General features: G+C 39.8%; 1 protein-coding gene across 7 annotated transcripts in view; it reads left to right on the top strand.

Annotated features, from left to right (window-relative positions):
- Positions 1-16526, top strand: part of SMG7 (SMG7 nonsense mediated mRNA decay factor) — a 50291-nt gene that overhangs the window by 20072 nt on the left and 13693 nt on the right. For 5 of the 7 annotated variants that reach the window (XM_062581041.1, XM_062581040.1, XM_062581046.1 and 2 more), the window contains 12 exons: positions 395-512; positions 1515-1647; positions 5098-5269; positions 5753-5824; positions 6804-6954; positions 7301-7436; positions 9558-9720; positions 10825-10981; positions 12626-12696; positions 13030-13090; positions 13852-13971; positions 14454-14889. In XM_062581041.1, coding sequence (XP_062437025.1) covers positions 395-512; positions 1515-1647; positions 5098-5269; positions 5753-5824; positions 6804-6954; positions 7301-7436; positions 9558-9720; positions 10825-10981; positions 12626-12696; positions 13030-13090; positions 13852-13971; positions 14454-14889 — 1790 coding nt within the window. The remainder of the gene's footprint in view (positions 1-394; positions 513-1514; positions 1648-5097; positions 5270-5752; positions 5825-6803; positions 6955-7300; positions 7437-9557; positions 9721-10824; positions 10982-12625; positions 12697-13029; positions 13091-13851; positions 13972-14453; positions 14890-16526) is intronic. The other 2 variants (XM_062581043.1, XM_062581045.1) reach the window with 2 other exon arrangements.

The following is a 16526-nucleotide window of genomic DNA, read 5'->3' on the forward strand; positions in this document are numbered from 1 at the left end:
TTGTAGGAGACAGTGATCTGCTAATCCCTGCTCTTTCCCTGCTGTTTCCAGTCTTACAGACCTCAGATAGCCTCAACAAGGTGTCTGCAGCTCTCAAAAGCAGAAGTCAGAAAATCCCCGTGTACTAGAGCTATAAACTCAGGATTCAAAACCTGGCACCTTCCCCCTGAGCTGTCTGGGCTGGCCTAATTCTGTTCCAAGATGGTGTGCAGGCTCTGTAGTTCTAGGTTTTGCCATATCTAATTAAAGTGGGGTTTTGGCATTGGGTACCTTGTGCTGTGCTATATTCTTTCACTTGGTAGGTGAGTGAAAAATTTGTTGGAATAACTATAAATTTGTACACTACAAAAAACAATTGTATTCTTTTTTTGCCTTTTTTTTTTCTTTTGCCCAGATTCGAAGCTGGGTCCAGCAGAGGTCTGGACGTCCAGACAGGCTCTGCAGGACTTATATCAGAAAATGCTAGTGACTGATTTGGAATATGCTTTAGATAAAAAGGTGGAGCAGGACCTGTAAGTACTTCAGTAAATGTATGTATGTTTAATATGTGCTGGTTAGCTGGAAACCCTCAACATTTCTAGAATAGTGATTGTATTCTACGAAATGGTGGTCTTATGTCCTTGAAAATGAAAGCTGTGTTGTGGGTGAAACACGAGACTGTTACTAGAGAACAGATTAAAAGAATTCAGTGGATTATTATTTTACCTCTGGCAATTAGCAGCCTTTTCACGCAGGAGTGGTTTTTGGTGAGCAAGATAAAGGGGAGAGAGGAAAGAAAGATTTGTCGTCTTTGCCCTCAAAGAAGGGTGGGAAGAGGAAAAGAGGAAGTCTGCCTGGTGCGCTAAGGTGGCGCTTTGAGCAAGGCGTAGTGGTGGAGAAGAGCAGCTGTCCAGACCCTCGCAGTCCACCCTCTGGGCTAGGGTTGGGCGGAGGGACGAAGAACGAGAGAGGACTTGTCCAGGGCACTCACGACAGGCGCAGAACCCGGGGAAGCTCATACCGAGTTTCTCCATGTGGTGAGTCCAGCCCTTCTTATTTAAGATGCAGGTGTGTTGTAACAGGTTTAGTTAAGAGGAGCACGTGAGTCTTTCAGCACTGTGAGGGAAGCAGGATCAGCCAGCTGTCAGAGTAGCCCCGTCTCTGTCTCCAGAAGTTGAATGACTTAACTCCAATTTCCATACCCCACATCCCATTTTAAGAGGAGGGAGCTGTGATGCCTAGATCTATGATCTAAGAGCAAATATTTATGCAGTTAACAGAGCAAATATTTTTGTTATAGTATTAGCAGTCCAGTATTGGAATCAATTTGTCTAGCTCTGAGAGATGGGGAAAGGTGGTTCTTCCTTATTTAACATTATATTTTAAATCTGAATGTTGTCTGAAGTTGAATACATTTCTTCTTAGTGTCTAATACTATGTAATTAAACAGTTCTTTCCTGCTGCTGGGGCAGGGATTGCTATCTGCATGATGAGACGTTTCCAAAGTAAAAAGGAAAAACTTTTTTTGTTTTCAGTTGGAATCATGCCTTTAAAAATCAGATTACTACGCTACAAAGTCAAGCGAAAAATAGAGCAAATCCAAATCGGAGCGAAGTTCAGGCGAACCTTTCTCTGTTCTTAGAGGCAGCTAGTGGCTTCTACACACAGGTGAGTCAAAAATGTGTGTTGCTTGTGTATATCTGCATAGTATGAAAGTGGCCTTCAGCCTTGCAGGAGTGCAGGTCCTTTATAAGCTTCTGCTGTCCCTTGTCAGATCTTCTGTGTTGCTCCAGCAACTGGTATGTTTGATGCTTCATGAGAGATGGGCTTCTATGCCATATGGATGTGAAGAATTGTAGTACTAATCTGAGGAAGGACAGGAGAATCAATTTCCTAGGCAGATAAAATCTAATCTTTTCTCTTAGCGTGTGAAGCTGTTACTGCTGTGAATCAGCCAATGTATCTTGATAACAGAGGCACTCTCAGCAGAATGCATCTAAGAAGTTGGTGATGTGCTTTTGATCAGCTGAAGCCTCTACTTGATCTTAAACTTCTCTGAATCTGATAGTTGTCTTGGTACTCTGCAGAAACATGGAAACCATTTAAGCTCCCTTCTGTAGCATCTGCTTCAAAACCTAAAAAACCACCTCTTTGGGTCCATGTAGCCTCTCATTCTGTCTCTTGACAGTAGTCTGCTGTGACAGCTTAGGTAGAGAGAGCAAAAGAAACAGAAAAATTTAGAATGATACTTTCCTGCTGTGGTCTCTTGCATTCTTGCTTCAAATTTTCTTGGGAACTTTTTGAGCCGGTTTGTATGTGGATCATCATGCTTTCTAGCTACTAGTCCATTTGACTTGAATCTATTTGCCCTGGTCTCTACCACAATGTGTGAATAATTGTTTCATTTACATCATCTTTAAAAAAAAAAGAAAGGTTAACTAATGATTTCTCTGTATTCTTCTTGGTTCTTCTGTTTGCTGTTTCTCTACAAATTACCATTCACCTTCTCATTACTATTCATGATTTTCTGGGCCGTTGCCGTAATTTCTTTTCATTCTGGAAAATGCGAGACTTCTCCTATATGAAGCTATTTCTCCTGTTAGCCAAAGATAAACAAAAATATTCCATATTGTTCTTAATTCTACTCTGGAACAGCTGGAGCTATGTGCACAATTCCAACTGTGGGTGTACGGTGGCATAATGTTTTGTGCTTTGCTCTGTTTCTTCCTCATAATTTCTAATGCTGGTGCTGAGTGTTGAGCTAGTATTTTCCAAGCACTGTCTACATAAGTACAGCTTTTTTTCCTATATGGTAATATCTTGCTGCCTACCACAGTTACTTATAAGAAAAGTGGGGGATTGTCCCCAAGAGTATTGTTTTGCATTTGATAACCTAACTCATTGGCTGTTTTGTGATCAAGTCTCCCAGTCTTACAACTGTTTCTTTAATCTTACGTATTTGTCAAAAATTTTTTAGAATTGCAAACTTCAGTTACATGAACTTTTCTTCTACTTGAACAAAGCTGTACTGATGAATGCTTTTGAGCTAAGTATATTGTGAGTTTTTGGGTAATTGCAAAAAGCCTGTGCAGGAAAAAGTGATTTTAACTTCCAGCTTGGCTATAGCATCTGATTTGCATTTAAGAGGTTTTTACTGTGGGACTTTTTGCTGGTTTGTTTTTTTTTTTTTTTTTTTTTTTTTTGTTTTTAGTAGGTAATGTGGAACTGTGAATGCATGATACTATAGGGCTACTTATGGGAGTGTATGTGTTTGTGTTCATACTGCCAGATCCTTGCCTGTACTGTCATTCATGTTAGATTTCAGCTGGTAGATTGTGGAGAGTAAGAGCCTCTGTATGCCAGTGACTTTAATAAAGCTAACTTCCTTTTTAACTTTTATTTAATTTCCTTCCTATTGGATTTGTCCTTCCGTAGCCATTGCCACTGCTGAAACGTACATCCTAAGCAGTTATCTGACTGAGCTTTCGGTCTTGGCTGGCTTGCAGTTGCTTCAGACTACAATACACACAACAGCTCATGCTCCTTGCATCAGTTCTGCGTTTGACTCTGAACACATGCAAGGCAACTTCATTTTTTTTTTCCCAAAGTCATTGTGAATCACTTTTCTGAATCATTTTTCTTCTCTACAGTGTATCCAGGAGCTTTGCTGTTCCTCTGTACAACACCGGGCTCTGGTGTTTCTTTGCTTGCAGTGATGCTAACCATTGAATTTTTAGCTCAGTGATTTTGCTCTGGCTGGATGCCTGCCGTCCAGCGGCTAGGTCTCTGTACATGACATTTTTGAAGGAGAGCATGAATTCTTATAATTCAGCATGTTGGAAGATGCCAAGTTTCTCTCTTTTATGCAGCTTTCATCTGTGAGATATCTTCTACTTTGAGGTTTTTATCTTCCCTCCCCTATATAAAAGACAGAACAAGAGAGGGAGCAAGCCCTTTTCTGCAGTGAGCAAGAATGTCACATTGTGCTTGCCACACAAGCAGTTGGCAAAAGCTCTTGTAGTGCTGAGGCACCTCCAGCTCAGCAGAGTTTAAGAACTTTTACATTTTGTCTGCTAGACCTTTCTACAATCTTCAAGTTCTTCCAGCTGAGTGCATGAAGAGTGCGCCAGTCTCTTCATCAGCCTGGGGCTTTCCGTATGCCTTATCTGGAATGGGAACTCTACCCTGGGTCTATTTTATTTGGAGGCTGAGTGTGTTCACAGCTAGAGGAAGTCTGTCAATTTTGTCTTAACTGTGTTACAAGGCTAGAAGCTTGAATTACGTGTTTTTTTTTAATTGGCATGTAGTGGCGGTTACTTTTGTTAACTGGTCATACAGAGTAATTCTGTTTCCCTGCTATTAGCTGGAGTCCACAGGGAAAAACTTCAAAAACACTGATTAGGATGGTAAAGTCCAGACTTTCCTTGGATCAGCTTTGGAAACATTTGATTAAGTAGCTGTCTTGTTCCTTGAATGAACCTGTCTGAGCTTAACACAAATATTTGCTGGCTGGGCAACCCATGCGTTGGGGGATAGCTCAGCTGCGGAACTGCTAGCTGGTTTTGCTCTGCGTTGCCTGCAAACTTGGTTTTGTTCAAGCTCCTCTCTGAACCGTAAGTCAGAGTAATGCTTTTTCTCATGATGGAACAAAGTTCTTTGGGGGATGAATGGCATTCCTTTCTCTTCCCCCCCCTTCCTGAGGAAGGTGTCACTTCATCTAGGTATGAAAAGCACTGCTTTTCCTTTTTAAAAATTATGTATTTAATTTTTTGTCCCCCAGAACTTTTAGATCTCTAATTATCTGTCTCCACTGTTGCATGCTTGGTAACCTGAATACTGGGGGAATCAAAATGCTTACTGAATTGGGATGCACAGTTCCAGTAAAATTGTTCTTTATGGTTCTGGGAAGAATAATGAATGTGAAGCTACATGACTTCTATATGAAGAATATAATTCAAATTTCCACTTCTGGTAACCTACGTTTGTTAGCTTAAAATGTTTAGCTAATCAGTGTCAATCCATGCCTCTGAGTGATGATGGGTGTTACTTTTGTACATTGTTTCATTTTTTTTCTGATTATTGTTTCTAATTGCTATTAAACTAGACCTATTTTTCTAGTTATTACAGGAATTGTGCACAGTTTTTAATGTAGACTTACCGTGTCGTGTGAAGTCTTCCCAGCTGGGAATCATTAGCAATAAACAGACGCACACCAGCGCTATTGTGAAGCCACAATCTAGCTCCTGCTCTTACATCTGCCAGCACTGCCTTGTCCACCTTGGAGATATCGGTGAGTTTTTGAAGCAAAAAGAGGTGGGACATTGAGTTCTACCTCTGTGTGCTGCCTTTACTAATAGGAATCTGTGTATGGACAACTACTAGAGATTTTTCTTTGCACGTTGATTAGATTAGAGGTATGGCTCGGCTTTTACAGGAATCTGCAACTGCTGTTGTAATAACTTAAAAGTAGATCCAGTTGCTGATTGTTCAAAGAGGTCTGAAAAGAATTTGTAGCTCTTAGGATGCAGTGCGATTGGCAGAATGTCTAAGTGAGAAGCGGTAAGCTGTGACAGTAGGACCTGAACAGAAAACAGCCACCTTAAAACTCAGGATGTTGAATTTTCATACTGCTTGATATAATTATATGTTCTTCTAATGCTTATTTCTAAAATAATAGTAAAAATGCTCTTCAGGTAAGCTGAGTTGTATTAAAATAGATTCATGAGATTTTTTTTTTTCCTCCCCCACCCCAAACTTGTTTTTGTTCTCTTAGCTCGCTACAGGAATCAGACCAGCCAGGCAGAGTCTTACTACAGACATGCAGCTCAGCTTGTCCCTTCCAATGGTGAGTCTGGGATATCTTTTCACTTCATAATTCCAAAGGAAGATTAGAGGTATTTTCTTTCCTTGTGTGACAGTTGGAGACTTAATTTTCTTTAGGCCTCCCGCCGCCCTCAAACCAAACCAAACCAACCAACCAAAACCCCCTAAAAGCAATCCTGCAACAATGCCTGATTCATTAGTCAATTATTTGGATAATAGCTGCTTGCCTCATCTATACCAGTTGTTAATTTTTTTAAACCTTCACAAAAATAAAAAGTGCAGCTTTAATCTAAGGCTTTATTAGTGCTACAATATACTATGTTACATCTATATGTTTTTAGGTGTAGTTAATGTAAAGTTGCTCACCAGCTGCATTTTTTTTTCTTTTGTTGTTTCTTCATACACCAGTTCCTAAAGCCTGGTAGCTAGTACTGGGCTTTTCAAGCTGCTCATGCAGTTCTAGAGCTTGTTTTGTTAAGTATTTAGCTTCTAGCTATTGGGCTGTGATGGTCGAAATAGTAGGGGTGGTGATGAGGATAAATCAGTTACGAGCCAGGCTAGTGAAATCAGTAATTCAACTTTAGTTAGCTAAATTTTAGTTAAGAATTTCTCCATATTCTAGCTAGCAAAATTGATTTTCTGTCTTTTCAGTCTTTTCTCTGTTATGACAGATCATGAGGCAGAACTGGGTTAGATTTTGTCCAGATAGATACTGATAAATGTGTTGGTGGGAAAGGCTTGATTGTGACTGTCTCATTTAGACAAAATTTTATGCCATATTTATTGTCTCATTTTAAAGGATTTGTGTACTGCGGGGGGGGAATGGTAGCTTCTGAACTGGAGTGGTACTGAAATGGGTTTGAGTAAAAGAGTCAGCAAATGAATTGGAATCTTGTCTGTTAAAGATGTTAGGGGTTTTTGCTTCCTTTTCAAAGTGACCAGACTTAGGCAGAAATTAACATGCTTCGCTCCTTAACAAGTTGTCTTTTTTTCTCCCCTAGGTCAGCCTTATAATCAGTTGGCTATTCTAGCTTCTTCCAAAGGAGACCACTTGACCACAATTTTCTACTACTGCAGAAGCATTGCTGTGAAGTTTCCTTTCCCAGCTGCCTCCACTAACCTACAAAAAGCACTTTCTAAAGCACTGGAGAGGTAAGGCTAAGTGTGATTTATTTTGTGTTCAGATAAGATGGAACAGACTTCCTCCCTTGCCAGAAGCATTCATAGTTGGCATTGAGAACTAAGTAAAGTTCCTTGACCTCCTTCCAGTCACAATGTCTTTATGCATGTATGGAACAAAGAATGGTTTGTATCTCTGACACTCCTGAGTGTGAATAGTGTATACAAGCAATAAGCATACCCTGCCAACATGAAAAGCAGCCTGCAGTGAACATTCCTTCCTTCCTGAACTTCTTAGAGAGAGAGAGAGATTGTAATGTTATGTGCAGCTGTGTCTAGTTCCAAAGACTGAAGTTAAATATTTCTGTTCTGAATGTAGTCGTGATGAGGTGAAGACTCGATGGAGTGTGTCTGACTTCATCAAGGCATTTATTAAATTCCATGGTCATGTGTACCTGAGTAAGAGCTTGGAGAAGCTGAGCCCTCTTCGAGAAAAGCTGGAAGAACAATTCAAGGTTAGTTCTAACAATGTGTTAATTAGTATACTCCAGAGACTTTTTTTTAGCAGCAGAGTTCTGAAATTATAAACCAATAACAACTTTTTCACATGCTAAAATGTAGTGAGCTAGCTGAAGTAGCCAGCTATGTAAGGTTTGCATGGCAACTAATAATGGGTTTCTGTTGACTTGTGCAGATAGGTTTTTTTCCATTTGACATGTGACTTGCTGCTGGGGGAGACGGAGCTCAGTAATCACACTTGGTTGTCTGTCCTTTAACGTGGATGATTCCTGGATGCTTGTGGAAAAATGCTTGCTTTATCTGGGAAAAAGTCTTGGCTAAGTTGCCTGAAGAATTTTGAGTACTTCTTTTGGAAAGCTTTCATTCACTCCTGCTGGTTATTAAGGCTGCTTTTGATTTTCCTCAGATAGTTTGCCTCTCCTGTGTGTGGTTTGCTTAAAAGTAGTGTTCCAGTATAGCTTAGTTTGTGTGTAGACTGGAACCATTCAGAACAATGTTTCTTCTGGAAAATCCAGGAGTACCTATTAATTATGTAGCCAGCTCATTAAGTTAGACAATGTAGCAAGGATTTAAATAGAAGAGTTTTTAAAGATGTTTATACAAGGTGGTATGGTTTTCGAAGTTAGTATACTAACTGTTACATGCTTTTTGAAACTGCTCTGCTTCAGCAAGCTTGCTTGTGGAAGATGAGCAGGGACAGTGGGTAGGGTTCAACAGAGCAAATTCAGCTTTTAAATGCTTTTCCAAGTTGAGAAAGAGAAGTGGATCTTAGCAATATAAAGAATTAGAAGTGTTCTTTACAGAGTTTGTTTACATTTTTTGCATTGAACTGGTTGCTAAAAGCAGGTCCGAACAGTCCTTGAAATACAAAAGTAGAACTACTTGTGAAGTGTAAGAGCTTTGATTGCGAGCTGCTTGAACACTGGGAGTTAAAGTAAATTTTTCAAAATTAAGTGATTGTGTCACTGATGGGTGGTTGTTTTTTTTTTTTTTTTTTTTTTTTTTTTCCTGATATCGACTGTTGAGCAAGTGCTGCTTTTTTCGAAAACACTTATAATCAGTAATTATGTGCTTGTTCAGGCATGTGGGAAATAGTCTAATCTTTGGAGTGATACCGTGTGTTAAAATTGAGCTAACTAAACCCTGCTTTATGGCTTAGATTACTTTTTTGTATATATTATGCAACAAAAGGCTTGATTTATTAGATAGCAGTTTTTCTAACTTAGGTAGAGTGTTAATGTGAAGTTGAGTGTATGGTGGATAATAACTTTAACAGTGTTGTGGCTGATTTTAACTTTGAATAAGGAGAATAGTCATAGGGTTAGGAGTGTCCAGCCAGGTCCACAATTCTGTTGTTTAAATAGCAACAGCTTATTGCCAGTGCTGTCGAGTGCTCTATGCCTTTAACTAAAATCAAAGTTTAACATAAATCTCAATCCTTTTTCTGATACTTAAACTGGTTAATCCACTCGCCTGCCTGCCTGTTGTGTCCAAATAATAAGTTGATCGTGATTTAAGTTCTCTTTTTTCATGGAGCTCCAAAATAAGTGTTAGTTTCTTTCTCTGTTGTAAAAGATCAGTTGTCTTTTACAGCACTGTTAGTGAAATGCATTTGTAAACAGCTTGTGCTATTTTTGTCAACTGCGGCATTCCGTGACCCATGAAATTGGATGTGGAATTTGTCTTTAATGCATAACCATACGGTAGCTAAATTTTCTTGGAATCTTTTTTTGTAAAACCTGTCACCCTATATCTGCCATTTTTTGGAAAGACTGGAAACTGCGTACACGTGTCTCTGCAGTTCTCGTAGTTGCTTTGGAATGCTGTAGTTAGATGTCCAAGTTGTGCTTTGCCTGAAAAAGCACTATTCCAAAGGGTATTGTTTCATCGCGTGCACGAGTTGGTATGCAAACAAAATCCTTGGGCTTAACGGTGGGTAACCTTGCATGTCCTCCCGGGAAGCCTGGCACTGTGCTAGTAGGGAGGCTCTGAAACAAACCTCGCATGAGTGCTGCCTTAAGGACTGGAACAAGCGGTGCAGTAATAACTACTAATCTTTTCAAGTACGTACTTTGCCATATACAAGTACCTACTTTGTACTCTTGTCTTTGTTACAGAGGTTGTTATTCCAAAAGGCCTTCAATTCTCAGCAGTTAGTACATATTACAGTGATCAATCTGTTCCAACTGCATCACCTGCGAGACTTCAGCAACGAAACGGAGCAGCACAGTTACAGCCAGGATGAGCAGCTCTGCTGGACACAGTTACTGGCTCTCTTCAGTAAGTGTAAAATCTAATTGTTTTTTGTATTTCTCTCTCTTTCTTTTTAATATGCAGTCCATTAAATCCATTAGTAATGCGCTGTCAATATGTAGCGTGCGGATGTGTGAGAGCTGATGAGAGTGGGCGTTATGGGGGAAGTGAGGAAACGCGGCTGTGCAGCATCGGTGTAGGTCTAGCAGTGCTGCGTAATGCTGGGTTATCCCATTTGCCTATCCTGGTGCCCAGTCCAGTGCCCTGGACTATCCCATTTGAAGCCTCATGGAACTTGACATCTTTCTCCTGATTCTGAAGAAACTTTTTAACTTGGGTGCCAAGTTGGATCTGACTTGGCTCTGGATAAGACCACGCTCAGAGTTACTGCTCTACATTTAGATGTAATGAGGCCTGAGTTGCTCCGGAGGGAGCTGCTTCTGATTTAACAGGGGCTGAAGCTAGTGCTGATAGACTCTGGACCTCAGCTGCCTCTGAGGCCTTGCTGATCTCAACTAGGAGATAAGTAGGGGTGCAGAGCATTTTAATTTCTAGCAGCCTAATGCTGAGTTGCTTAACCTAATCCTGTCCATAAGCAGCTTGGCCATATTCACAAATATCTAAATTTCTGAATAACCGAGTTTCTCCAGATTCCAGCCTGGAGTTTGTTCTGAAAGCACCAAAATCTCAGTTGTACTTGATCCTGTTGTTCAGCTTGTGTGCCGTAGGAGATCCAAGCTGGGTGCCTGCCTGCAGAGTCTGCCTGATGACCTGGGAAAATGGATAAAATGCAGATAGTTGAGCTGCCCATTTCTAAGAAATGGATAAATAAATATCTTTTTGGTCTGGTTTTGTTGCCTTAACTTTTCCAAATGATTTGCTAAGTTTTTTTTTAAAAAAAAAAAAAAAAAAAAACTCACCAATTGCTTTGTATTGGGGTGGGAGGGGAGGAGACGTTCTGATCTTCCAGTGGAGTCTCTGAGATAAAGTTATTGTGCTGCTTTGTGCTAAACAACTAGCTCTTAAAAATAATGTTTTATGGGTGTAATGTATTCTATTATTCGGTCATTTTTAACATGCCATTCCCCCATTTATATTTATATATATATTTTCACCCTCCCCTGTTTCTAGTGTCCTTTCTTGGGGTTCTGTGCAAGTGTCCTTTACAAAATGACTACCAGGAGGACTCTGGGGCTGCATATCCTCTTCCAGCTGTGAAGGTTTCAATGGACTGGCTGAAACTTAGACCCAGTGTTTTCCAGGAGGCGGTAGTTGATGAAAGACGGTAGTGAGTGTTTTTCTTTTTGATACATTTAATTGCATAAGGTAAAAAATGACTGCTGATAATACAAATAGTAAGGGGAAAACTTGTCCTTTAAATCTTCAGTACAGATATCAAAATAGTAGGGAATATAATGTGCTAAAAAGTTTATGAAACAAAATATGAGCCTTTTGGGTGCTGTGTGATCCAGTTCACTGTCTTAATTGGCTCTAGGTTCACTTGTAATTTTTATTTATTTTTAAGATCAGAGGGATCCATTTTCAGGGGGTTTGACTCCAGAATTACTATTGAAGGTTGGAGAAGTGATTCTTACTCTTTTTTAAATTTTTAGCTGTCTGAATTCTGAAGCTGTCTAGGTTTAGCCTTTTCTTATGGAGAATGAATTGTAACCCAATCTAAGCAAGTTTCTGAAGCAGGAAACAAGCTTGTTTCCTCAGAAAAGTAAATGGACCTGAAGGCAAGAACTGAGGGTAGAAATGAATTAAACTGTATCAGTATTAGTGTATTCTCTTTGGAAAATACACTTTTTCCAAAACTATCCTGTGGAAGCTGCATTAAGTCTAGATTTTTACATATGTACTGCGTCATGCTATTTTATAAATCTCTTATTTTGGATTCTTACTATTTCAGATGTTATATGCGGAGATGGGAAGTTGTAGATTGCAACAATACGTTCATATTTTTTTGCACTTTTTTGTTACTTCCCAGTCATAGGAAAGAGTGAATTACCACTTTAGCTTACAGAATCAACATATAAACAGTGTTTCCAGTCCCTGCAGCCTTGTAGGAAGGCGGCTGCCCTCGGACCTTTGGGTGCATGATGCATTCTTCAGTCCACGTGCTAGCTGATGGCTGACAGACTTGCCGAGGAAGGACAAAGATTCATTTCACTAGTACTGTGAACAGCAGGCACCTTCTTAAAATAGTTTCTGTTGCTTTCATGGACTTGTTGCCCATCACTAAAGCTGCAGCAAAATGCTTAGGATTTTTGTTCGAAGCTGCTTTTTGAAGTGAGTGTGAAGCCTGTTAGTGGTGGTTAAATGTTAACCAACACCACAGCAATCTTTTTTTTTTTTAATTAATTGTTTCAGGGCCTTTGGAAAGAATTTCCAGTCATTACTTGCACTGGTATTGCCAGCGCAAGATAGCGTGACTGCTAGTTAATCTCTACTTTAATCATCTTACTGACTGCAACCATTACTTAGACATTTTTACCTCTCTGGGAGCTGTGTTTGTATTACAATACTGTGTTAACATTAGCAGAACAAAAGTATTTTAGCACAGCTGTATCTTGATTAAATTATTTTGCTTCTGAACAGATTCATTTGTTCTGTCTGAGAGAAGTCAAATTTTACATTAGAAAATGGGAATTGCAACAGGTGCTCTGAACTTCTCATGTAGTATTTTTGTCTAGTTAAATTTGTAGCATGCTTTCTGACTTGCTGGATACTGGACACTGAGGCAAAACATTATTGTTCAAAAAAAGTGATCCTTTCTCTAAAACTTGAGGGAAGCATTACCTTTATTGGGAATCAGAGGATTAATGGAAGCTGTGACTGTGTAATAGGAGTTCAGTGTTTCCTTGGTAAGGTGAGTAGGTCTCATGTTTCATAGCCTTCACTTACAGTACTTCTGTCTTCTGATTTGTAGCATATGGCCCTGGCTGATTTCTCTTCTAAACAGCTTCCAGCCCCATGAAGAAGATCTTTCCAATAGTAACGGTAAGGACTTTTAGTCTGTGCTGCAAAGAAGTAGGAAGAGGTGGGAACTGTAGCTGATGTGGGGAATTGCAGTTGAAGAGCAAAAATGAAAGAAATCATCTAATATTGATGTGTATGAACACTTTGCAAATGATACTTTCTAGTGCTGAGCAGAATTTTGCTCTATTTTATCATTCTTGAGCTCCTCAGATTTCAGTGTGGGCCAGTACAGTACAGACCATATGTTAATAGAAGGCTTTACTATGTTTGGTGACCTTCCTGAGGTATCTACTTAAAAATGCTGGTTTTGATTTGTTTGTGCTTTCCTTATGCTGTTTACTGTCTGTCCACCAGCAACCCCCCTTCCAGAAGAATTCGAGTTGCAAGGATTCTTGGCTCTAAGACCCTCATTCAGGTGAGTGAAGGAAGCTGTACTCTTGCTGCTGTGACTACTTTGATAGACCTAGACCTTCCCTACAGTATCTTATTTATGAATACTTGCTGCTGTTTGGATTCACGTAGGTATCTCTACAAAAAAGCTGTAATAAACGGTGTAGGGCTTCAATACCTATTTTCCTCTTCAAAATGGAGACTATGCCGGTCCAATAAAATTGTGATGAAAAGAGGACTAAACTAAAGCTTATAACATTGCTTATGACTCTTTTTACTTCTGTTGTCTTCAGACTAGTAAACTGAAAGGGAAAGATTTAAGAAGCACTTTTAGACAAAAACTATTTGTGAGCATATTTGGTTTGAAACCAAAACTTTGGTTTCTACTCTGTTTTTAACTATCTCTCTTGTACCTGACATCAGTTAGTAAGTTCCATTGTTTCCATGTTAGAGTACTAGTGTTGTTGCCTCTTAACCGTAGAAGTAAATAGAAGATGAGTATGCACAGATGTTGACTAAATACTAGATATGTTGACTTTTTTTTTTGGCTTTTGGTCAGTGTGAAGTGTATATAAAAGTTTTTTTTAAGGTTGGAGGAGAAAGGAAAAGAGCCTCTCTAGTAAAGTAAATTTGTATTTTAGACATCCATAACTGTCATGTTTTGAATAGAATCTGCTGAAATTATACAACTTAAAATGGAGTAATGGTGACCAATTGTTTCTTTACCTGATTTTGCAGATGGTAACTGTGTAATTAATATTATTCTCTCTCATATGTCAATACTAGGAACTTGGATTTTTCGAAAGGCCACCAAGCAATTACAGGGGATAAGGAAGGGCAACAGTGTAGGATACGGCAACAGCGTCTGATCTTCACAGGCAAATGGATTGCTGATAATCAGCCAAGGTAATTGCACATCTGTAGTACTAGCTTTTGTGGTTTTAGTTGCAACTGTAAAGTTTAGGTATTGCTGGTGCCAGAGACAAACCCTTTTTCTCATTATTTTACAAAACATTTAGATATGATGTGAATGAAAGATGCTGACTGTACTAATACAGCATATTCTGTGAGTCTGCCTGCAGTTGTTCTGCAATCTAATTACAATAGAGATTATATTTGGAGTAAAGCATTGTATTTAATAAGGCCCTTTTAGTGATACTGCAGCACAAATGAGAAATGGAAATAGAAGTTGAAGGAGTAGCAGGGATGCTATCGTGGGTGTTTATGCCATACTGGAGAATGCCCTTAGCTCAGAGATGTAACATCTTGTTGTGGCCAGGGTTGAGATGCACGTTGGATATGTTGACTTTCTGCTTCTGTAGCTTGGACGGGTGGGTCACTCTGAAAAACTGTTCCTATTCGCTTCAGTTCCTTCTTGTCTTTCTCAGGTTGATTCAGTGTGAAAATGAGGTAGGAAAGCTGCTGTTTTTGACGGAAATCCCGGAATTATTACTGGAGGACCCTAGTGAAGCCAAAGAGAGTCTCGCCTTGCAGGAAACATCAATTGCAGAGCCACTATCCACAGATGGGAGCCCTGGACTCAAATCGGTTCTGTCCACTGGCAGAAGTCTAAACAACAACTGTGATGCAGGAGAAAAACCAATGGTCACATTCAAAGAGAACATCAAGCCACGGGAAGTGAACAGAGAGCAAGGACGCATCTATCCACCTAAAGATGTGGGTAGGGAAAGAAGGGACTATAGCAAAGGAATTGTAGCCAGTAAGAATGATGGAAAGAAGGATAACAATAAAAGAAAGAATGAAATCAAGAAATGCAGCTTGGATAAGATGCAGGAAGCAGGAAAACAGAACGTGGCAGTTCAGGTAAGCCATTAGATCAAAGGGATACTGCATCTTGGGCGCTATGTTGTCTGTGTTAGGGCCAGCTGAGTTCTCCCTGTGGGCCCTTGGGATTCCTGCAGTACGTGTGACATGCGTAAGAAATAGAAGCACATCTATCTCAAAGACCAAGCATTAGTGATCTTGTCATCTCTGCCCTTTTCCTTGTTGCTGTCTCAGGTTATTTGGGAGAAAAAAGGTAGGGAGCTGTGAAGGTGACTTTGTTCCTATTTTAACATTTTAAAGCAAAGACTTCCAGCATTTTTTCCAGAGATAATGCAGGCTACTAACGCAGCTCACATGGTAAGTTCTTAGTCATGTTCTTACCTATGCTAGGATCTGTTTTGGAGGAACTGGATACTTTGCATTCTTGGTTCAGCAGACTTGTGCTTATTGAATAAATTGAATGTATCTTAAAAGCATCAATTGTATGTACAGAGTAAGATCCTCTGTATTGTGCATGCAGTCAGGTGGCTGTCTGAGGAAGTAAGGAAAGCGGGCTGCTATTCTCAAACCATAATCCTGTGTTGAGGACATTTGTTCAAAATTATGTTTCAGATCAGCTATTCTTAGTCATCTCTTTAGAGACATGATTTTTTTTCCCCACTGCTTCTGTAAGCATTACATAGAAAGTGTGAATTTACTGTTTTCACTTCCGTAGAGTCACAGTAAATAAGAGTAGAGAACTTCAGAGTTCCTCTGATTGGTACCTGGGTATTTTGGCTATTCTCAGTCATTCCCAGGTGACATCTGGAGGCTTCTAGTGATAGTCATGGAGACTCTATTATTTCCCTAGAGAAACTCAACTCTTCACCATTCTTGCAAGCAGAAATTGCTTCCTAATGCTCTTCATCTCCCTTGCCACCATGTAAGCCTACTGCTACTTCCCACAGCAGGTTGACAGAATGACTTAACTCTTCTTCTTCGCCACTGCTCTGAAGACCTGTGGTGTTGTGATCTTGTTTACACTAGGCTAGACAAACCAGCTCTGTCGGTCTTTCTGGCTTGTGTTGTTTAGACCCTTGGATCTCTTCTGTTGTTCTGCTCCTGGTTGTTTCCTGTTATGAAATGGAAGGTCAGAATTGACTGTGTGATCTGACTGATACGGTAGTGGGTTTGCATGGGTGCTGCCGGGGCCGGGGAAGGGAAGTAGCCTCCAGAAGCTGTGTGGTGATTATTCATGAGTCTCAGAATAAGCTGGTTTTCAGATACCAGTCTCTTAGGTAGGTGAGTTAAGGTAGTAGATTCTTCGCTTACACCTGGTGTGTGGTTGCAAGCCTGAGCATCAGCATTCCTGATTTGGGGTCGGAAAAACCCACTGAATCTTCTGAGAAGTGTATGGGTTTTTTTTGATAAGGAAAATATTTTACTTTAACACAATTAATTTTTTTCAGAAGCTTACTTATTTTAGTCTGAAGTTTTTGCTGAATTTGTAGGGCTTATTTCAAACCTAACTGCCACGTATTCTGTTGTAAATTGGTCTGACTTCTCTTGTTGAATAGAAGTTATTGACTTTTTAGTTCCATCAGCTGTTTTTGTCACAGTAACCAGCATAAAGAAATTCCTTTTGTTTTACATAGTTCAGTGGCTGTATTTTGCCCAGACCTGCTCCAGCTCATGCT

Source organism: Rhea pennata, chromosome 8 (assembly GCF_028389875.1).
Source record: "Rhea pennata isolate bPtePen1 chromosome 8, bPtePen1.pri, whole genome shotgun sequence".
NCBI lineage: Eukaryota > Metazoa > Chordata > Aves > Rheiformes > Rheidae > Rhea > Rhea pennata.